General features: G+C 38.3%; 1 protein-coding gene across 1 annotated transcript in view; it reads right to left on the reverse strand.

Moving 5' to 3' along the window:
- Positions 1-16,172: 16,172 nt before the first annotated feature.
- The window catches only part of klhdc8b (kelch domain containing 8B), a gene marked incomplete at both ends in the record, with an annotated part of 103,072 nt that continues 94,809 nt past the window's right edge, over positions 16,173-24,435 (reverse strand). The window contains one exon of the mRNA XM_080031858.1: positions 16,173-16,369. Within this exon, the coding sequence (XP_079887984.1) occupies positions 16,173-16,369 (197 nt within the window). The remainder of the gene's footprint in view (positions 16,370-24,435) is intronic.

A 24,435-nucleotide genomic window follows, 5' to 3' on the forward strand; every position in this document is an offset into this window, starting at 1 on the left:
ATATATAGGTATATATATATTTTTAAACATCATTACATTTTTCTTGCTTTTAAATTCCCAAAAGATTAACAACAAAATGTATTATCAACATATTCTATGAACTCATATTTCTCTATCTCTGAACAAAAGTTGTCATAGGAATGTAGTGGAGTAAAAAGTTCAACTGATCCTTGTAATTTATATTATGGTAAACTGTGTTTTTAACCATTTATTAAATGTTAATATACTTGTATTCTAACATTGTTATGCTGTCAATTTCAATTCCTTCAGTTTACTGTATATTGCACATATTATAAATAATGTTCCTCATATTGCAACTTTAAATTTATTTACTGTTTTATACCATTTTGCCTGAACTTTTGCACTATTTGGAATGTATTTATTGTATACATTTCTTATTTCATCTTATCTTATTGTATCCACTGAATGTCTGGCCCACACAGTATTGCAGAAATTGACAATAAAGTTGACTTGCCTTGCTTTCAGCCCACTAACATTTTTTATTTATTTTTGCTATTTATTTAATTTTTTTCTTGAAGTCAAAACATGAAATAAAGACGAGGATATGTAAATATAGCTCAGCGCTAAGTGTCATATTTATACACAACATTTCATCATTGATCTCTGTGTATGACTCAATGCAGAGCAGAGTTTTTTGACCACACCTTTTTGTAGTGTATCAGTGTTAGCGATCACAGATGAAGTTCTAACTGACTCAACCACAGGTTTCGTGAGCGGAGCTAGCTTAAGCAGAAAAAAAAGCCACAAACCTTTTGGGTTGTGTTTTAGAAACCAAATCTTCCATCTGGGCAGGAAACAGTAATATCACACCTACTTCTGCCTCGGATATGTTCTCATGAAACATGAAAGTATCCTCTCCTAAGTATGTTTATTCACTTATTTGAAGAAAAAATAGCTGTGTGCATATAGACTGAGGCTTACAGTTATACCTACATTGTATTGATACAGGACATCCGGGAGTTTGATCATTCCTCTATTTTCATCTAACTCAATAACAAGTTAAAGGACAATTTCGAAGGGCACAAGGAGCAGAATGTTGTCCTTTACTTTACATAAACAGAGATTTACATCATAAATGAATTCAGAAAAGGCAAAAATTAGTGCATAAATATTCACCAGAATGCATGATACTCAGACATTTCTGGAAATAATTTAATTTATGTGTATCTATCTTATCAATCTAACATAAGTAGGCCTATGACTTTTTTAATTGAAATTAGTATTTGCTTTCCTGGTTAGTTTTGTTAGCTGTATTCTAATGATATGTATTATAATACTTTTTGAGCTCAATATTTTGTTACACTATCAACCAGTACATTACATTACATTTTGGGTTATACTACTTAAGTTACTAGCGCACAGTACAAACCTTGTCTTGAGTGTCTGCTTTTGACACTGTACTTCTGATTGTGATTGTTTTGATTTAATTCCCAGTTTTTTTCTGTTTTTGACATTTAAAAATAGTGGTGTAGTGCTCAAACCACTGCACAAATAAGCGCATGCAAAAACAAATACTTTTCCAAAGGACTAGAAAGATTGTTGATAAATTCAACGATTCCATTCCAATCACGAGAAATAAAACACTTCCAAAAAGTGAATGCATTAATAAAATATAGCGACAGAACAGTCTTAAATGAACTTCTGTAATATGTTTACTTTTACCTTGTTTATATAATATACTGCATTTAGCTACATTTTATTTGTACATTTTATTAAGTAACATTTTAAAGCAGGAATTTTACTGCTGGCACAGAGACTTTGCAAAAGCATGTCTGCACCACTGTGTGGCAGAAACTGTCAACTGCTTGACTTAATGTATCAACCTAACAGGGGAAGCATTATGGATGAATTCAAATATGTACTGTATCTATTCAACAATAAATGTAGCTGAAAAGTGTCCCAAAAAAAAGTGATTCATTATCTGGTAAACTCTTGTTTCTTTTTCATGTCGGAAGAAGAGTTATTGTTGCTGTGCAATAGGCCTCCAGCATAACACACATTAGAACACATAGCAGGTTCCCATGTCCCAGTTTGCTTGGCATTTTGTCTTCAGTATTGTCTGGAAAGAATACAGATTGTGTTCTATAATGTCAAGTCATATAATAGGGTCAATGACCCCCTCCGGAGTGTGGTTGTGGCAAGGGATATGTGGGAAGTAACAGCTTTGTGTGAGTTTATCCTTATGTATATCTGCCTTGTGTTTGTTGACGAATAAAACAATTCAAGAGAATGAAAGTAGTGCAGTAGGTAAGCAATGGAAAAGGCCACACACGTATTTGATGGAGACATTAAATTAAATGGGGCTTTGAGTGCCAAATAGATTTCAATTACACTGAAGCTTAAAAATAAAGGGTATGTGTGTTCAAGCATTCCCCTTACAAACAGTCTGATCCTGCAGAGCTGGATGCTGATGTGCCAACCCAAGATTGTTTTAGAGAGACAATCTACTCATTGTGAAATATATGAGTGGTCAAATCAAGTCAAGATCTTTCAAGAAGTATTGATCTATACAGTATAGCCCAAATCACATTAGATAAACCAATTGGCTTCACATACCCACATTGGTTGTTGATGTGGGCAACCATATTAAGACAAATTGAGACACAAGTTAAAGGTGCTGTAAGCGGAATGGTTCTTTTAGCCAACTTCCTGTCAGTTACTGCAGTTAGCAGTCTCCTCGCTCGTCCCTACGTCACCACATTAAAGGTCCCATATTATGCTAAATGCACTTTTTAAATGTGTTCCAACATATCCATGCGTCCACGGTGTGCCTAGAGACTGCCAAAATATAAAAAAAAATAACCATCTCTCCTTTTCTCACTCTCCCCTTTTCTGAAACCCCCACCCCTCCCCCCAAAAACACTCCAGTCAGAATTATCCCCTTTTCTGACCTCACAAACCGTAAAGCCAGAAGCTTCCACTGTGCAGCCCACACCCCTTTTTCTTATTGGTCCACGGCCCTGACAGACAGAGGGCGAGGCGTATCTGGCTTCGCTTCCGGACAGGGGGCGGGGGGAGCTCAAAGATTGTATATTTACGAGGGGACCTGCAACTCTTTTTTTAAAAATAGGCCATTGTGAGATTAGCTGAACATCAGCATAGTATAATAAATTATCTGAAAGTTTTTTTCAGCAAACAATTAAAGAAAAACGTATTAGGGACCACTAAGACCATATAATATGGTGTATAATAGAACCGAAAAGTGTATAATATGGGAGCTTTAATGCACTGCGGTCTTCAAGCAGTAAGTTATCTAGCATCATCTCAGATCCATAAGTGTGATAAAACATGATAAAAACCATCAAAACAGACATTGGGAAGGATTTTTACCTGCTCCGCCATTGTAGGCGCATAAACATTCACCCATCTGTTGCTCTGGCGTGCACCGGCAGTGAGACCATGAGTGAGACGGATGTCGGTTTGTAGCGTTCTCTCCTGTGATTGGATAAAAATTTCGGGATCCTCCAATAAGTTTATTTGCCGATTACATGCAGAGCAGCTGACTGAGAGATTGGCTTTATGAAACGCGCACATTATGTAAGTGATCACTGTATGAATAAAGAGCGATTTAACACCTATATTAACATAAATAAACCTCTTACTTCACCTTTAAGAGGATAAAAACATAAAAATAAACACGTGAAAAAAACAAATACTAAAGACATAAATTAGATGTAAGGGATTTTTAAAAAATCTTTAGAAAACAGTACATTACAATTATGTTTAAAAGAGAAATAAACACATGGAAAACATACTTAAAAATAAAAGCAGATGCATAAAAATAAAATAAGCAAGGGAGAAAAGATGGAGTATTAACACGGATTTAAAAATATATTTTTAAATTTTTTTAAATTGTACCACAGACACAATAGCACACACATAGCTTCATGATGTTGTGGATGGCACAGGCTAGAATAACAACATGTCTTGGATGAAATAATTCACACTCTGCCAGTCAGCCTGTCCGTCAGACCCTCAGCATCATTTCCTGCTTATATTATATCTGCATTTCCCTCTGTCTGTCTGGGTTGAAATAATAAGGCTGCAGTATAGACAGCCACTGAGTCAGGGTGCATAAGTCCCATAAGAAAGCCCCCCTCGTTATTCTTGTTCAACAGCCTTAAAAGATGGAAGGTAACAATTTACAATAGAGGTAAATTAATGAACTGTTAGTGAATGCTTAGTAAATGCATACTTAACATTAACTCATCATCAACTAACAAGCATTACCTGACTTTTATGCTTAGTTAATGCTTAAAGAGGACCTATTATACTACTTTTCTGGTCTTAATTTCTTGTTTTACACTGCTATAGAGCAACCTGACACGAATCACATCACAAAAAACTATGTAGATTTTCGGGAAGCTCTTTCTCTTATTTTGGCGATCCAGCACATCCTGTCAACACTTGAGTGTGTGTGCTTCGGCAATCTCCGCTCCCTCCGCCTGTGCATCGGCCATCTCCGCTACCCTCCCCCCCCCTCCTGCAAACCCCACTCCGTTGTGATTGGTTACCTTCCTTCCGAAACACTTTCAGTGGCGGGAAGCGCGAGCATGGACCTATAAGGGCGCGAGGCAGACGCGAACAGGGAAGTGACAGCATTACCATACATGGAAACATCCGCGTGGTCACATCACCAATTTTTATGCGACGTCACCAATTATGAAAGGGTAGACCGCTTTGAAGACGTGACTTCTCGACTGGCTAGAATAGTGTTTAGTGCTCTGCACAGACACCCCAGACGGTCAGCAGGGAATACGTCGAAATGCATGTAAGTCATTATTTGATAATTTAGTATGGTTAAGCATGACTATGAATCATCATAACAACGTTTATAGGTCATAAAAGTCAAAAAGCATCATAGGTCCTCTTTAACTAAGCATTAGTTAATTAACCATAATTAATGCTAACCAAGCATAAACAAACTGCCAATAACCAAGCATTAACAGCAAGTAACTGTTAATAGCACTAACTAAGCATTAATTGTTACCAAATTGGGACCCAGACAAAATATATTAGAGGGCTGTTTAATGTGGCGACTCCTATCCACCCTGACTGTGTTCCTTCATATTTGTATGCATAGTTCATCCTCCATCTGCCCTGTACAAATCTAAATAAACAACAACATGTTTATCATTGCCATTACAGGAAATGCTACATTATGATTATGTGTTAGAACCGACACCAGGGATGGCCAGGTAATAGGATGATAAACGGATTGTTATTGTTTGATTACTAGTTATCATTAAGCATTGAATGGAGTCCTCACTGTACATGGTTACATTTTAATTGGGACACAAATTCCTGCTTGGGAAATGTTTTTTTTTCCTAAATAGAAATTAATCAGGCATGCCAGCTGAAAGTAAGTGAGAGGATAGGGTTTATTGGTTTCATATCTTTGCCCCTCAAGTCCCTTTATTTTAGCCATGGTTGAGCAGTTTCTGATATGACCATTCTTTTTCACGTTTTACTGTCCTGTTGTCATTAGTTAAGGCAACTGTGAATGCCTGAAGTTATGTGTATGTATGTATTATATGTATTGCTCTAGAAGTGACTCCACAGATGAGATCTGCAGGCAGATAGATCCATCTAAATATTAAGTTAAGCTATATTAATGTCAGTATCAGTTAAAACCATATTCGAATCATGGTGGGTTTTTAGTGTTATCTGTTACCACTAGGCGTCACTATGCACCTTCACATTGTTATGCCATCAGTGATAAAGATGATAAGTCTCTTCTGTGTGTGTGTGTGTGTGTGTGTGTGTGTGTGTGTGTGTGTGTGTGTGTGTGTGTGTGATCTCATACATGGAAACTTTCTTTTTCACACACATTTAAATGTGTTCCCATTCGGGTGCCATAGTACTATATACACTATGTGCTGTCTATTCTTATTGGGGTTGTTCAGGTTCTATGACACTATTGCGTGAGAATACCCAAATCCCCCCCCTCCCATCCCCACACACACAAAAACAATTTATCTATTAATTAATGAACAGGCAAAGTCCCCCCCCCCCCCCAATTACCGTTACAATGTGCATATGTGGATAGGTAATACGTGCTTAGAATCCCACATCAGTCATTTATTAGTAATTCATTCACACTCTTCTTCCTTGCATTGTTGTTTGACATCACTGATGCAACCTTCCTCATGACTATGTATGAGTGTCTTGGTACAAGGTATACCAACGTGACTGCCTACAACCATTAAATTCATGTTAATGCATTCATTAGTGTTGTGTTTACTAGGTACAAATATAGCTTGTTAACGTGCCCAAAGATGAGGTCAATGATCATCTAAGGACGTTGGCAAGGCTGAAAACTTAATATCACTCATAACACCATAGTTTTTATACCTTTTTTTTCTTGTATTTTTATGACAAATATTCTGTGTGACAGACACACACACACACACACACACACACACACACACACACACACACACACACACACACACACACACACAGACAGACAGACAGACAGACAGACAGACAGACAGACAGACAGACAGACAGACAGACAGACAGACAGACAGACAGACAGACAGACAGACAGACAGACAGACAGACAGACAGACAGACAGACACACACACACACACTCACAGACAGACAGACAGTGTGAAGAAGAGAGGAGAGTCATTTGGAGAAGCAGTTGACCATGGAGAACATCCACCCGGTTATAACCACTGAGAAACAGAAAGGAGCACACTGCATTCACTCTGTGTGTTTGAAGTGGGGTTTGATGTCAGCTTTCATCTATTATGGATCTGGTGGTTATCCTATCTGATGACAGCCCCTGATACAGGCTATGGAAATAGACACAAGGAAATAGACCGGATATGCTCTCACATCACATTATCTTTCTTCCTTTTCTTTCCACTTTTCCACTACAATCAGTGCTTTCTACATTAATCTATTTATACTCAGGCTGCACGTTGTCATCATGCCCTTATATGGAAAACTTTCTCTTTCTTTGAATACTGTGATGTATATTGCACATATTGTAAACAACGTTCTTTATATTGCACTTTAGTTTTATATTTTTTTTTGCTTTGCCTTACTTTTTGCACAATTTAAAATGTAATATTGACACTATCACTTACATTTTTTTCATCTTTTTGTACACTGAGAGAAACGTCACTTTTGATTCCTCTGTCCGGCACATATTGCACAAACTGAAAGTAAAGTTGACTTGCCTTGACTTTTCCCGTTTTCCTCCTAGGAGAAGGTGTTAAAAGAATACACAGGGACAAGTGATATCAGACAGCAAGTCAAAATTTATTATTCAACAAGATTCATAGTTGAGGTGTCAACTACCTCACATTTAGTATAGGCACTGAACTACTGCACTGGAGTCACTCACAGCCACCACGCGGGTCTGAAAAAAAAAAAAAAAAAGCCTGACAGTCACTTTGACATAGTGGTTACACACAGCTAAAGGGTTGATTGACCCTCCAGCCACATCAAAAATATTACATGAATGCTATAATAAGTCATCAGAATAATTGTATCTGATTCAATACTGAAATGACATGAAAGCCCAAATTGTAACAACGACCTGAAATGTATATACAAAATAAAAATAAAACTCGAAATGTATAACAACTGGTTGATAATCTAACACAAATACTGAGCTCAGCATGGTATAACTTGTTGCCCACACAATGTAACAACTAATTACATTTTGGGGCTAGCAAAATATTCTTCTCTTAAAAGTGCACTAATTGTATTGTACATTATAGTGAGTAAATTATTTATGGATTAAAGGGCTAATTGCTCCAATGTAGAGTGTAGTTTAAAACAAAGCATCATTTCAATAGTTCCAATGGTTCAAAGTGTTCATACGCAAACTTTGATACTACACTATAAACAATATTTTGCTCGCTCCATAATGTAATAAGTGACCAAAAATATTATATGTTCATTTTGGTCAAAAAGTCATTACGTTTTGGGCCAGCATTTTGTTACAGTATCGACAAGTTATCATATTTTGGATTTTTTCATAATTTTTTTAATTTACATTTTGTGTCGTTGCTACACTTCGGGCTCTCACAGGCCCCCTTTTTTGTATTTCCTTCAAGATGGTGAACAGAACACGGCATTACTATGCTTATTAATAAGATGGAAAATGTCTCTGTGTTAAAGGTGCTACTAAGAACCTTCCTACCATGATCATAAATGTTATGGCAAACGAGACCATCAGTGCAAAGAATGCTATTTTTATATAGTGTTTTGTTATTGCCTTTTTCATGGGTACGCTCACCCAGGAACAACAGCTGACGTGGTAAAAACACTACTGCTTTTGTCCAAAGGGGGTGCAAGACTTAACAGAAAACTGAAAGTTCCTCTGAGCCCCTTAACTCTGGTTAATACCATGATTTTAATGGGACGGACTGAATCCTGCTTTTGATTAGACTTTAACCCCATATCCATCTATTTCTTACCAATTTTAAAAACCCATGGATTCTATAAGTGGTATAACAATGTAGCTGTCAGGCTTTGGTATAGAGCAGGCAGCCTTTGTGTGTGTGTACATTGCAACATCCTAAAAAAAAAGTTATTCAGTCTTGCGTTTAGCCCTGGACTCTTTTTCTTCAATTATTTCTCATCCCAACCAACATTCCAAAAACACACAGCGGTGGTACATTAATCCATTCCTACAACACTTACAACAAATATTAATCATGATTACTAGTTGTATTATAATACCAATAGTAATACCAAAAGTAACGGTGGCATATTCCCTGTTGTTTTACTGTTTAACACTTGTATTCCCGTATATAGGCAGTGGCCCTAATCTTCTATCTTCTTAGAAGGATTATATAATAAATTGTGTTTCGTCTGCTTGTATACAGCAATGCATTTTATATGACCTCAGTCAAAAGAAAGCCAATTGACTTACTGTGTGTTGAATAAAGGAATAGAGTGAATAGGGAGTTAGTTTAGAAACTACTGTGACTCATGTCTGTGCATTAACTATGGAGCTAAAGCCATAGGAGGGGACTAAATACTAGCATAACTCAGCGTGATGCCTGGAAGCAGGCTGTCTGCCTCTAAAATCTACCAATACTTCTAATATAACATTTAGAAAGAGTGTGTTGTATTAGGAGGGAGTTCATTATTTATATGCAGACAACAGGCAGTGGCAGAATAGTGTAGTGGCAACCAGCGGAGATGCACATAGATAAACTGTAGATACAAAATACAGCACAACATTTCCAATAGAAACTTTCCTTAAATCGCCTTCAGCTCCATAGTTAAAGCTGGGGTACGCGATTTCTGATTGGTCAAAGTTAACATGAGCTGTACACTTTGACCAATCAGAGTGAGGCACCGATTCTCTGTTCTTATTGGCTGTTGGGACTGTCCATTCACTTTGGGCACAACTTTGTTGGTGTAGAGCGTGTCAGGGAGGGACCAAAGAGAACAAGTGGAGCGGTTGAGGTATTTGGATTCGAATCTCTATCCCAACTGCCATTTTCTCCCCAAATCCTCCACCCCAGCTTTAATATACAGACAATGCAAGTGGTATAATTTAACTCGGATTGATATAGAATAAAAAACAATTCCCAAACTGTTTATGTATTATCTCTTTGGCAGAAAATATATATTTCTAATATTATGAGGAATAGACTTCCAGGTTATAGAGATAGTCTCTCCATGCCCTATTCATAATAACACTGTGTTTCAGAGGTAGAGAATGTCAATGTGTATTATTATGTAACAATATAATTTTTTGTTATATAATTTCAATTTTAAGTGCGGTATCCGTCCCAGTGACTGGATATTATTGTAATAAAAAATATATTTATAGGTGCTCCGAGGAACTTTCAGTTTGTGCTCATTCTTGCACCCCCTTTGGACAAAAGCGGTGGTGTTTATACTACACCAGCTGTAGTTCCTGGGTGAGAATACCCATGGCAAAGGCGTAAAGAAAAACTATTAAGAAATTAGCATTCTTTGCACTGATGGTCTCATTTGTTGTTACAGTACATGTAAGTTATGGTCATCAGAGGAAAAATTAGACTGTCAGAAATATTTAAAAGTTAGTTCCTCTTAGCACCTTTAATTGTGTAAATTGATATAGATAATACATGTTTATTTAGGTTGTGCTCTTGTCTGTTATTTAATACTTGTATCATTTTCAATACACATGCTCTCAGTATACTCTTAAACAGGGGTCATCATATCTGAGTCTATAGGCATTGTATTAAGTGTCACTTGAGGGTGAAGTCTGCTGTATGAGTTTGATTTATAAGTGTGTGATGAAGACGTTTCTGAGTGTGTGGGTGAGTGTATTTGATTGAAATAGAATATGCATGTTCCTACAACGTAATGTTTACACAGTAATCATAGCCATACAAATGTAAAGTGTAAAGAATTAGAATGTAAGACAAATTTAATGTGATTCAAATACTCACTGCCTTATGACCCCCCCCCCCCCCCCACACACACACACACACACACAAACACACAGTGAGTCCAGCCCTCCTTTACTTATATTTAGTTTTCATATCTTTGTAATAACACCTTCAGTACATAACATGAAGTTCAGTAATAAGAATCAGACAAAATCTCTCAAATCACATTTTCACATAACGTGACCCACTGAGACCACAAAGCAGTTTACCAGCTTTCTACCATTGTCAATCACTGTAGGAAAACAGCACAGTACGGCCACAGATTAGAACAGAAGTAGAGGGATTCTGGGTTTGTGTTTGCCCAAAATGTCTGTACACAAACTAGTTTCACTCTTAACAATCGTCAGTTAAAATGATTGACAGCAACGTAGGGTTCTCAAGCGCTCTGGGCTTTAAGACCAAATAATTAAAAAACAATTATTTTATGTTGAAAAAAGAAATGAATGCCAACTTTTGTATGTTGTCTTTCTTATGTTACTAAATATAACCTTTCTACTTATGACATATACAGTATCTTCACTTCCAGCATTATACTGTGTAAACTCTAAAGCATATCATCTCTCAACAAAGTGAAAATAAACAGCTTTATATATATATACTTCTATTTAAAAAATATTTTCTGCGACATCAGCTCAAGCCAAGCTTTGCAAGAACATATGACTACTGACTAACACTGTGGGGAACCCAGCAGAAATCTCACAGCCTCAGTCCACAACACAAACAACTGGAGGGCAAAATAATGCACAAACATGAACAATTAACAAAGTAAATTTACTATTTTATAATATTTCCTGATCATGACCATAATCAAAGGGATGTTTGATTTATGTATATACATTTTTTTTCTCCAAATACAGGCTTGAAAACGAAAAGCAAGAAAAAACATGGGTATGCAAATCGTGGAGGAACACATTTTCTGCTACCTGCGGGTGTTGACACTGACTATTCCCTGTTGCCCTGGAAACTGGGTTTAAAGTTTGCTCACAAAAAAAAAGTAGAGAAGCTTTCCATTGTCAAGAAAAATGACACACAGTCTCGCATTGGATGTTTTTGCACTGTGCTGAAAGAACCCCCCATTGTTTAGTCAGAACCTGAGTCTGTGGGCCTTATATTCGGCACAGAGCAAAATGCACAGTGGGCCTGTACTCTATAGCAGGGCCCCGAATGTGTCTTTGACAGGTGGGTATACGTACTGTATCTAAAAATGTGTGAGAGGTAATTATACACAAGGCAACTTTTTGTGGCCATGTCTTGTCTGTTCGCTCCGGATAAAAATGTGCCTGATAATGTGTGTTGGACTTGCCATTCAACATTGCTTTATACTCTACGGTATTACAAAAGTTACGTTATCATTTGAGGGCACTTTATTGCTTGTAAAATTGCTTCTGGCCTCAGGTTCTGCAGATTTTACAGAATCCTTTTATGAAATGTTCGCCTAGAAATGCATGCTCATTGAAACAATATTAATGTTCTTGTCATGAGAAGCAGTTCCATAATGTATATTTGTATGGCTTTCAACTAGTTCTGTTAGACATTTGCATACACATTTCCATATGCTTGTGCAACATCTGCGCATGGCCAGTTCAAAAAGTACAGCATGTATTCGCTGCCATACCTGCACTGTACTTTCAAACTGCTGTCAGAAGCAATAGAGGGCTTACACTCCAATGACCAATCAACCTGACACCAGAGCACGACAAGGTCAGAGAGAGAGGGGGAGAAAGAGAGAGAGAAAGAGAGACAGAGGGAGAGGGACATCAACAAACAGTAAACCCAAAGAGAGAGCTTTGGTCATGTTCCAGAATACTTTGGGGACTGCAGTGTGACTTGTAAATTGTATTGATAGGACCATGGAAACAGAAAAAAGTATGAAGAAGACATTGCACATCCTCCATAAAGCTCACACAACAATAACTGGTCAGTTTGTCACAAGCACATACAGTATAACCGCAATTTATATATTCAAGCAGATGTGCACACAGGACATAATGTGTTGACATTGAACTAATGAATATATTAGGTCTACAGCTTGTTCTTCTGCCCCCAAGTGGCCACAAAATAAACACACACACACACACACACACACACACACACACACACACACACACACACACACACACACACAAACCCACAGTTAATTCAAGTATGGCTAATCAGTGTTGGATGGATAAGAGGAGCCACGGTCCATAACCACCAGTGTTGTTTACTGTCAAAATGAACTCTGTATTCTCTCTCCAAGCCTTTGTGTTGGTTGCCAGATAGAACTGTGTGTGTGAGTGAATGAGACTGCTTTATTGCGAGCATGCATCTAGGCTTGCAGGTCTGTGCTTGGCTTACAATCAGGTCTGTGTATGTGTTATACTGTTATATATATATGTTACACAATATATGCAGCACCAGAAATGACCAAATGTCAACTGGCATCTCATTTGAGTTCCAGCAGCCTTCACAGCAGATAATAGGTTAGAATTATGATACCAAGGTCTGCCAGGGTGCATACCGGAAAAAATATATAAAGTGTGGCAAGACGGCCACCATATTTATTTGGTGGGCCGGGGGAAGCTTACTCGTCCTATATAGTGCTTATCTGTGGCTGTAACTTTGAAGTATTTTCCTCTCTTTCCCCTCTATGTATGTGCAACTGATTATGAATTTCTTTGAATAGTTTCCTGTATTTAGGAGACATGCTGTTACTCATGCAACTGCAAAATGTATTCGGTTATTTTAAATAGGCTGGATAAAGCCATGGATATTCTCTCTAAATAAATGATCCACTATAGGCAATAAGCTATCAAGGGTGTATATGTCAAAACACAACTGTTTGTGTTGCATTTGTAAAATGGACCATGTTTAATTGTGTAGCACACCTTTCAACCACCTCGTTGTCAAATTCATTGACAATTAAACATCCGTTTTTTGTAAAAAAATGTTTTTAAATATATCAAAAAAATACATGTACTTTTGGCTTCCATATACTAAACAGATGACACTGCAATGTCTCAAGGGTTTAATTTTTGTATCTAGGCTGGAGCTAATAATGCCACCAACAAACCATCAAAACAACTGAGCCACAATTACTCTTGTGTTCCAGTATATTCATTCTGAATGGAAGGGGCTGGCCCTTCAAGTGGATTTTCAAAAATGCCACTTACATTATGTGGCAGAATAAGAAAGAGCATCCGAGGCTGCATGCCACACAGTAACACACTGCACTAGGTCATTATTTTGTTACCGGGCAGACCACGGGTCACTGAATCTGTCACAAAACATTTTACACTACAGCCTCCCTCCCTGCATCAATTCATATCCCTACCTCCTGTGCACAAAGCCCATACCTCAACCCAATCCAAATCAATCTGCACCTAAAAGTCTGTGTTTTGAGTCTCAATTCATGTCACTCACTGTAGAGTTGAAAGGCGTGTTGTGAAAACTGTGTAGCAACTGTAGTTGACTCGAATTCACAGCAGTTTAGTGAGATCTACGCGTCCATTGGCTATTTTATACTCCAAACTCAGATTTTTAGCAGAGACATCCTTTTATGGTGCAGTGTGTAATATCCGAACATTAAGTGGGGAAGGTTCTAGATTGCAACTATCCCTTTCCAATAATTACAGAAGCTACAGTGGCCTTCAAGGACAAGAAGCTAGTTACTACAGTAAAGATGGCATCATCCACCACTACCTCACGTCTTTCCACAATTGTACCTGATCTGGTCAAGGTGTATTTAGTTATTTGTAGTACTTCTTCTTCGTCTTTCAACTGGTGAATTATCCCAGGATGCCCACTATATCTAAAAACGCATATGGTGATTAAGTTTGTCCATTCTGTGCTACTGTAGAAACATGGCGGTGCAACATGGCTGCCTCTGTGTAGGGTGACCCGCTCTTATGCAGAAGTAAACAGCTCATTTTAAGGAAATAAAAGAAACACTAGCTTTTACTTTCCAGCAAATATACACTAATTAAAACATACTTATGAATATTATATTCCATTTCTACCAAGCCAATCAATTCTACACACTGCACCTTTAAATAGACAACTCTACTATCAATGGTGATGCAAATACACAGCAACGACGATCATGGGAACAACCTACACTACACTATTAGGGGTTATACCAACACTAGCTGTTTTAAAATCCATGTACCTAGTTTAAAAAAACAAAAAGTACTCCTTGGAAAACACTGACTCAATAAAAACGTGATCATAAACACATCACATTGAGGTAAAGAATAGAATGTATCAATCAATCATTAAACGCAATGGTAATATACTGTGTTGTGTCAGGAAAATAATGTCCAGGTTATTATTATTTCATCCATCTGAATACTTCAGTGCAGCACAAAGCTACAATGCGAAGGAATGTTTGGGCTTTTTGAGTGATTGCTATGTGGCTAATGTTGTAGCGGACGTAGATACATGTATAGCAAAAAGTGAGACGCAAAAAAACAATTTGATCACAGTCAACTTTTCTGCAACTAAAACTGAAGGAAACACAGTGACTATGGTCAACATCTGCTGACGTTTCACTTGATGAAAATAGTTTGGGCTTCTGACTTGTGGTGTGAACATGTGGTTAAGCCCCCTGTAAAACCAAATCCACCAATCCCTTCCACCTATTTAATTTGGGGAGTCAGTTGCATGATAGTAAAGCATCTGAAAAAAGTTGGGCAAATTTATCAATCCAATATAAAGATATTTTAATTTCAATTTGATAAATGTTACAGAAATTCCTTTTAGATGAGGCTCTGGTTGGTATTACACAGTAAGTATTTTGAACCAATCACAGCACTTCTGTGCCCAAACGTTCTATAAAAACAATGACTGTTGCAATGGAGACCTTTGATACGGCCACGCCCACGCAGTCCTGTCAAACAATCTAAAAACTAACACGTTTTTTTTAATACTACGTTTTAAAATATATATAGGCTATGAACATTTATTTTCAATCAGCTGTCTGTCAAAGCTTACTGAGACACCCGACTTTGATATCATTTTTTTTTTTTTTTTTTTACTATTTTAGACCAGGTTTCCAGAGGCTCACTGTTGTTGACACTGTTGTATAGCGTTTGCAAGCAGCGCTAACTTTCACACCACACGTCACGGTCTAAGACTCAACAAAGTGTCATTTCTAAGGTCATAGAAAAAGTTTGGGAGCGGTTGCAGCAGCAGCAGGGGGGGAGACCTATTGCCACTGCAAAGAAGAGATACAGATATGGCCCTATGTTCCTATAACTATCCAGAAAAGTACCCTGCTTTGATTGTTGAAAAAAGAAATGTGCAACAGTTCAAAGGCGAGTTGACACTTTTTTTTTTTTGCTATTTCTCCTTTTGTCCTTGACACCAGATTTCAGCAGAAAATCTGTCTGTTTTTTATGTCCTCGCCAGTCACAGCAGCAGTCTTCTTCTAATCTGGTCCAGCTCTGTCACACAAACTGTCCCAGCAGCAGCAGCAGCAGCAGCCTCCATTTTGAAAATTCTTGTTGAATGTGAAAGAGTTTTTTTTTTCTTCCTTACATCCCTTAGTGTACAAGAAGAATCCACAGGTTGGATAAAAAGGTAGAAAAGTATGTTGAGTTGTAATCGGTTCATCCAATTCATTGTGATTGTGTCTGTATTTATGCACATACACGACAAGAACAATGAACAATATCCGAGCTGGTTTATTTTCCTGTGTGTTAGTAAGCGCGTGTGTGTGTGTGTGTGTGTGTGTGTGTGTGTGTGTGTATGCGTCACACTGTTTCGGGTAGGCAGAGAGCTTCGACAGCATCACTAGGTCCCTGGGCCACTCCACCAATGACGAAGAGCATGTTGTCTCTCTGCAGGCTGGCACAGGAGCAGCGTGCAGTGGGCATGGGCGCCACGTATTCCCAGCGCCGCTTCACCGGGTTGTAGCTCTCCACGGTGCCCAACGGGGAAGGCTCATTACCTGGAACATGGAAAGGAACCAAATTTTAAAGGTGCAGTCATTTATCAAATGGCTGTCGGGCAGAAACCTCGTATCTCCAGAATGGTCATTTCTCAGGGAACAAAACAACACCAGTATTTTCAAAATAAATGAACTATGCGTCGTCAATTCACAAGCTCTTTTTACTACTTCTCATTGGTTAAAACTTTTTAAAAACACACACACAGAAATTAAGACCAAAAGCACTGATCTATGATCTATCATCTATATCTTTATTTATATTATCATCTTTCTTTGAAGAAAAAGAATGGAGATAAAAGGTTTCTGCCAGACAGCGACTAAATGCAGTATTAGCCAGATATATATATTTTTTTGAGTGAACTATGGAAGCGAAAAATGGCCAAAAAGATCTGAATGGTATGAACAATTGATTACCTAGTTGTGAAAATTTAATCAGTATGGAATACAAAGCATTTTACTTACTGTTCAGGTGTGAATTTCACAGGTTGAATATTAGTGTCTGAACTTGACAGTCAGTAGCAAGTATACATTTTTGGACTTTTTGGAATACATTCTAGATATAATTAAACGTATTGAATTTGAATGTAGTTTTGGATTATTGGGTGTTTTGAATTTTAATTCTAAACATATGCACCCTTAAAACTATTAGAAATAGAAAACGTTTTTGAAATTGTATAACTTGCAATTGACAACTGACATTTTCAAAGAGGGGAATTCAAATAAATAAATTGACTGACTTACGTTAAATCATTCAGTGTCATGAACACGAATAATTCCATAGTGCTTAAGTATTCAATTGTTCATGAGATTCAAATATTTATGGACAGGATTCATTTTCCATAGTTGACACACACACACACACATACATACACCTCATTAAAATATGACACTTCAAGCTTATGAATGTGTACACTACCTACCAGTAATGAGGGCAGGTGACACACGCGTGGATAGAGTTTTTCAAGTAAATATATACACACACAAAATGCTAAATAACAACACCTCCTACAGTTATGTGACAAAGAATCTGCATGACTATCTCCCTTGTTGTCATAAACACACACCAAAAATAGTCTCTATTAATATAATAACCTTTCTTTAAAGAGCTTTTGTCTGCAGCTATACAGAAGCGTGTTGCAATCCCTTTACCAAAATAAAATGACTGTACAACCACCAATTTAAAACTATTCGAATCAATATCTATATTTTTAGTGGAATCTGAAATTTGAATTCTCCTCACCTTTTGTGAGTCTTCAGAAGTAGACTGAGATCTGAGAGCTGACATTGCTAGTTTATCAGATATTGAGTTACTCTACTGACTGTTGAGTATCGCAGCCCTGTAGCCACTGCATTTTGTTATGAGATATTTTTTACGCTTTTCTTTTTCGAAAAGTCCTTTTTGCATCAGTTATGTTGCCTGCAGTTGCTGATTCAGTTAGCCATATTTCCCTTAAAACAATTCAGCATTTGGAAGGACCCGTCACGCTGTTTAAAAGGCTTTTCCATTGATTAAGCAATGCACTTCTATAGTATTGTAGGAATCACAATGGCCAGTTTGAAGAAAAAAACAGAATTAAAATCAATTTATAACCAGAAATATTGTCCTTTTATAATCCATGAATTGTCTTAACCCTATGTCTATATAACCCGTGTGACAACTCGACCCCAGGCAGATCAGATGAAGTTTTGGCTGTGTTATTCTAGTAGTGGCTAAGGTGGCCTGGATCAGAAAAAAGTGATGTAACCAGACCTCTGTGGCCGCTTAAAATATATTTTAATTGCTGAATGTCTTTAATACTGGATGCAATTTTGTTTGATAATTTTTCTAGCAAAAATTTGCACTTTTTACTTTCTTAAGTATTTATTTAAAGCAAATACCGTACTTTTCGGCCTATTAGCCGCGACTTTTTCCCCGTTTTTCGACCCTGTTATTACACAGCACAGTATATATTCTGTAGCTACTAGGGATGGGCGTTAGTAATCGAGTACTCGAGTACTCCTCGTTTCAAATGATCTCGATTGGTGGATGAGGAAAATCGTTTTTTGTTTTTTTTAGTGTTTGTAGCCTTTAGGCCGGCCGGCCGGCCGCCCCTATTTTAAAATGTTATATACGTGTACAAAACGGCACAAAACGGATATAAAGTTTAACAAAATTAAATATTTTGATCCAAGTTAAATAAACTAAGCGTTGTGTCAAACAGAAACCGCAAATAACTGCCACCTCCGTGCAGCGCAGCCAGTGCTGTCCACAGCACCGCGGAGCTGAATGCGGTGCTGGCAGTGTTGCCAACTCTTCAGTAAGGAAAGTAGCTATTGGCTGTCCAAAAAGTCGCTAGAAGTCGACAGATGACGCCATCGCCTAATTTGCATATTTGTAGATGACGTCATCGCCTAATTTGCATATTTGTAGACAGGGGTTTTATACAGTAATATTTGAATAGATGAGGTTCTAGTGTTATGAATGTGACAATCGCATAAACAACCAACGTGGTAATGTTAAGTCTAGGAGTAATCATACATGCTCATGGTTTAAAAAAGCACTGCATAACATTTTGAATTGCACTACTCGTAGACTGTAGAAGAGGTGGGAAAAGCTGCTAACTGCTAATAGTGATGCTAACGGAACACGAGCGGAGAGGTGTATCTCCTGCTCTGACCGCAGCTGGGAGGGGCTGCTGCGCGAGGACCGGGCCGTCTGTCAGTGGCTCTGTGACGGGGGACGGGCCGGGAGGCTCTCGCTGCTCGTTGAGAACGGTTGAGAAGCGTTAAAAGTGATACTTGCTTCGGCGAAAAAGTCACCAATTACACCAGAAAAAAAAGCTAGATTTGTCGCTTGTCGCTGTTTTGAAAAAAAAGTCGCCAGGGGGGCTGAAAAGTCGCTAAATATAGCGACAAAATCGCTAAGTTGGCAACACTGGGTGCTGGAAAACTTGGAAAGTCACGTAAAGAAGCCAGGCTGACTTCGGGCACATTCGAGCAAACAACATTTAAGAAGCCTTTATTATGGAATATAGGATTGAGATTCAAAAGCCGACCGGTGTAACGTTCCGTTAACGAGGAATTAGTCGCGGTAATTAGTCACGGACAGGAGTGAGCATTACGCGGTTGGATATACTACTACTTCTACTGCTTTGGTGAGTTATTTAGCCTATCTATGTGTTTAAATTGTAGGACAATAATTTTATTGTATTTGCTGCCCTTCTTATTTTAAATGTCTATTTTGATTGTTAGCCAACTACAGCCCATGCTTTTTTTCTCTCTCTTTTTTCTCTCTCCACCGCAGACCTACTCGATCGGTTTAAATTGTGGCCCACTTATTTAATTACTTTCAGTTAGGAAAATGTGTTTTAAACTTGTGGAAAATAAATCCTTAATATCATATGGCAACTGTGACTGTTTGACATAAGCATTGAGCGCTTTATTGCGGTCAACCGTTGTTCTGTAGACAGATGCGTTGCGTTCTAAAAATAGAAAAAAGTTTAACGAGGAATCGATTGATCCTCGAGGAATGCAAGCGATCACACGAGTAGCGAAAACACTCGTGCCCATCCCTAATAGCTACTATTGCACAAAATGGTAACACTTACGTACGTTATGCAAATATGCAACTTGTTTGTTGAAATGTTAATATATGGGAGCTTCCTCAAGCAGCCATCTCTTTCCCGACAATCCCCTCTGTGCACGAACTCTTACATATGGTAATTAAACATTATAACACCTGCGGCTTATAGTCCAGTGCGGCTTATAGTACAGAAAGTACGGTAGTAACTTGTGTAATAATTTGACTGGGCAACTCTCACTTTTTTCATTAAATGTGACCAGTTTCTGTCGTCTTTCCCATTGATTTAAATGCAGATGTCACTCTTTCCTTCCCCCTCTCTCCCTCTCTCCCTCTCTCCCTCTCTCCCTGCCATTATACATCAGCCAGCAGTAAGTTGTTGCCGTCACCATGGAGACCCACATCACAGCGAGTCCACAAATAATATAATATGGAGCAGTGTATAGTGTGTGTGTGTGTGTGTGTGTGTGTGTGTGTGTGTGTGTGTGTGTGTGTGTGTGTGTGTGTGTGTGTGTGTGTGTGTGTGTGTTTCTGTCTGTCTGTAATCATCATTTTGTCGGGGGAACAAAGTGGCAGTTCCAGTTTGTTCTTTTAAAAAACAGCTCAGGCCTTGGCTCCTTCATTATTGTTTTATAACGACACACATACGGACCAACACACACACACACACACACACACACACACACACACACACACACACACACACACACACACACACACACACACACACACACACACACACACACACACACACACACACACACACACACACACACACACACACACACACACACACACACACAGAGAACACAAACACACTCTGAGGCCTCCTGTCGTGTCTTTGATTCGTGGCTCACAGACGTCATGTCAATTCAACCAGCCACTTATCCAGCCACTCCTCCTCCGGTCTGCTCCCCCTCTCAATTTTATCTTCCATCCTTTTGTGCTGTTCTCCTTTAACTAACTGCATCTTTCTCCATTAAGTTAATACAAATAAATCCCTATCTTCATTTTCTCCACTTTCTATTTCTAATACATTCCCAGAAAAAAGTTAATTCTACTTGTTTCGCTCTTAACCTTTACAGATAGAAAGTATAGCATCGCTAGCCAACGTTATCGCTGTCACTACCATTTTATCCAGGAATATAGACACATGTTTACGTCAAGCACCAGTATAGAGTCCACTAGCTTAGTTTACATGTCCAACCAGGGAAATCCTCCTAGAGCAGTGTATCAGACTGACAGCCAGTTTACAACATTTAGACTGTGTCCTGCTGTCACTGATTGGTGTGGCAACAGGCATGAAGAAAAGAGTGAACCAGGAACAGAACGCTTCATTCCACCACCACAATTAAAGGTGTGTGTGTGTTTGTGTTTGTGTGTGTGTGTGTGTGTGTGTGTGTGTGTGTGTGTGTGTGTGTGTGTGTGTGTGTGTGTGTGTGTGTGTGTGTGTGTGTGTGTGTGTGTGTGTGTGTGTGTGTGTGTGTGTGTGTGTGTATCCATATTTAGTAAAACCAACAGGCAAGGTGGTAAATTATCAAGACCCCCAAACACCACATTGTGTTTGGGGTCATCTCCCTAACCCTAGCCCATAATAATAATTGGGCATTTAACCAACACATATGACTTACATTGCTTGAGTAATACAACACATGCCATTCTAACCATAGACGGATTATGAGATAATGGGCCCCTGGGCACAAACTCTTAATGGGCCCCTCACTCGTCCCTATCCAGTCAGGTACACTGACTTTCCACACAGATACATACAATTAATGGCAAAAACATATTAAGGAAGTCAGTGTTTCCCACAAGATTTTGGGATACTGTTGGAGGGACCCTGTACCTTGTTGGAGGGTCCGGGGGCATGCTCCCCCGGATTTTTTTTTACCTTTTTAAAGTAAAATGCATCAATCTGGTGCACTTTGAGAAGACATTTTAGAGGCTATATCAAATCCTGAGATGCAGAAGGAACATTATTTTTCAGATTGTTTTTAACAGGCAGCACTCTTTACTCTGCAACTGTAAAAACAGTACAGTGGTCTGCAGACCCATGTTCTATGATGGAGGGGCCCATTTCAACAGATAAAGGGTGGATAGCTACTTTTTATGAACAATTTAGAATTCACACATAGAAAGCTTATTTCTGTATGTGTGAGGGGGCCTTCAAAGCCCTTTGACAGAGCTACTAATGCTGTTGTTTTTAACTTGCTTTCGTATTTCTCCCCTACTAGTTGAGGGGCCCATGATGATTTCTATCTTGTAAAATTTTATTGAGTATCCTTATATTTAGGCTATTCCTTTTTGGACCCTGTTATTGACATGAGTGACTGAACTCTTTGACTATGCAACATGAAAAGTTACTATAAGTATCTCTGGCTAAGGGCTTGTGCCCGGTGTGCCCGTGCAGTAATCCACCCCTGATCCTAACCCCTTCATCCTAACCTGAACTGTACAGTACAGTAAAGCATTCTAAATGCGCCCACACAAAAAGGTAGCACTGCATTATAGATGATCTTTGGTCTTTGTGGATGTATTTTCCTTCTGGTATTTCCCACGTCAAAAGGCAGAGGGTTGGAAATGTGCCATAATAACCAGCTATGACTCACAAGCCCAAAATATCCTCATGGATTAAATGGCAAGCCAGACTCACACTGACACGCACACAGAGAATAATATAACACCGACTGTACTTCTATTCTTTTCACTTTTTCTCCCTTGCCGTATTTTTCATTGTAGGAAATACATACACACATAAATCCACTTCATTCTCTCTCTCAGCAGGGCAATATTGGGTTTTTCTTTGTCTTGTACACACACAACAATCACACATACACACATACACACAGACACACACACACACACACACACACACACACACACACACACACACACACACACACACACACACACACACACACACACACAGTCTTCACTTGTGTCACGCCACTATCGACCGTCACTGAGTGGTGGACAGCAACTAACTTTTAATGAATAGGAGGGCTAATTGTAAGCTTAATATGCATTATGCACAGATTGTTATAATGGTATTGAAGCCTGGTCATTATTGTTGCATAGAAAAAATTCTGCTCATCTGATCAAATGCTTCCTCTTTGACATTGAGGAGGATAAACAACAGAAATTAAAATTGTAAAAAATGTAAGATTATAAATGTTAAAACATCAAACTCTTCCTAAACAGTGCCATCAAGCATTAAGCCTTAACAGTTTAAAAAAGTGTGCATATAATCTAAGAAATGGTTTAACACCATCTTTTCTTCAACAAAATCTCAAACTTGATATGCCGATAATTAATAGATGAAAAAATACAACATATATCTACTTCTATTGACATGTTTAAGTTAAAAATTCCATGGGCCAAGTTATCTGTGTGTATGTAGAGATACTGTATATAACCTTGCAGGGAATACATGTTTTTTTTATAAATGTAATCTATAGACCTGAATGTGTGTGTTTAATGTTGCATGAAGGTGTTCAGAAATGGCCTCAATATCAGCTTAACAAGCATGGCATGGAGGACAAAAACTGACTTCTGGTGGATTTTTTCTTACCACACACTAGAAGTTTAACTAATGCACCTCAGTCAAGCAGAAAATGGAAAGGTAATGGGAAATTAATTTGTTTGTGTGTGAGAGCGTGTGTTTGTAATACGCAATACTGAGTTTTTCTCTTGGCTGTAGGTAGCTTAAGTTATTTAAGGGCAGTTTGAGTTCTCTTTGTCACTGCTTTTTCTACAGCTAGCATAGCTATGTAAGCAGAGCTTAGAGTGGCATATAATGATGCCATGAGGTTGTTGCTCCGTGTTCCTAGGTGGCACAGTGCTAGCCAGTTATTTGTGTCCTCTAATGTACCTACATGTCAGGCACTGTTACGAAAGTTAATGTTCAATTTCATGTGTCGATTGGATTTATCAGAAAATAGCATCATTATAGCCTTAACCAACCCTATGATGGGCTATAGGTTCACATCCAGGCTTCCAAAGCATTGGCATGATAGCTTGCACCTATTTTAGTACAGTATTTTATTGAGTAATGTATTTTAATGTGTTCTATGTGTGTGTGTATGTTGGATGTGAGTGGACCATCTGAGTCCTTAATAAAGATTAGTATGGGAAACTAGCCCATTGACATCGTTGTCTTTGTCCATTGCTCACATGACCCTCACCCTGCATTTAATAGAGGCCTGTAAAGAGGCTTTCACGAAAATACTCTATTCATCTGGATTATCGAATACAACCGATTTCTGCATATTTTGAGATCGTTCATTTAACAGAACTTCTAAGCGTTTAATTATTTTTTCTCCGGAGTAGAGCAGATACAACCCGAAGTTGTATCACATGTCCTGTTTAGAATGATTCTAGTGTGTTTCACTTTGAATCACACACTGCACTCAGAAGAGAGTATCAGGCACATTGCTGTGTTGGAATCAATTTGAGGTGATACACCTAATATGAACACTCACATTAACACATCAAGTTCCCAGAAGAG

Source organism: Ammodytes marinus, assembly GCF_949987685.1.
Source record: "Ammodytes marinus genome assembly, chromosome: 7".
Taxonomy (NCBI): Eukaryota; Metazoa; Chordata; class Actinopteri; order Uranoscopiformes; family Ammodytidae; genus Ammodytes; species Ammodytes marinus.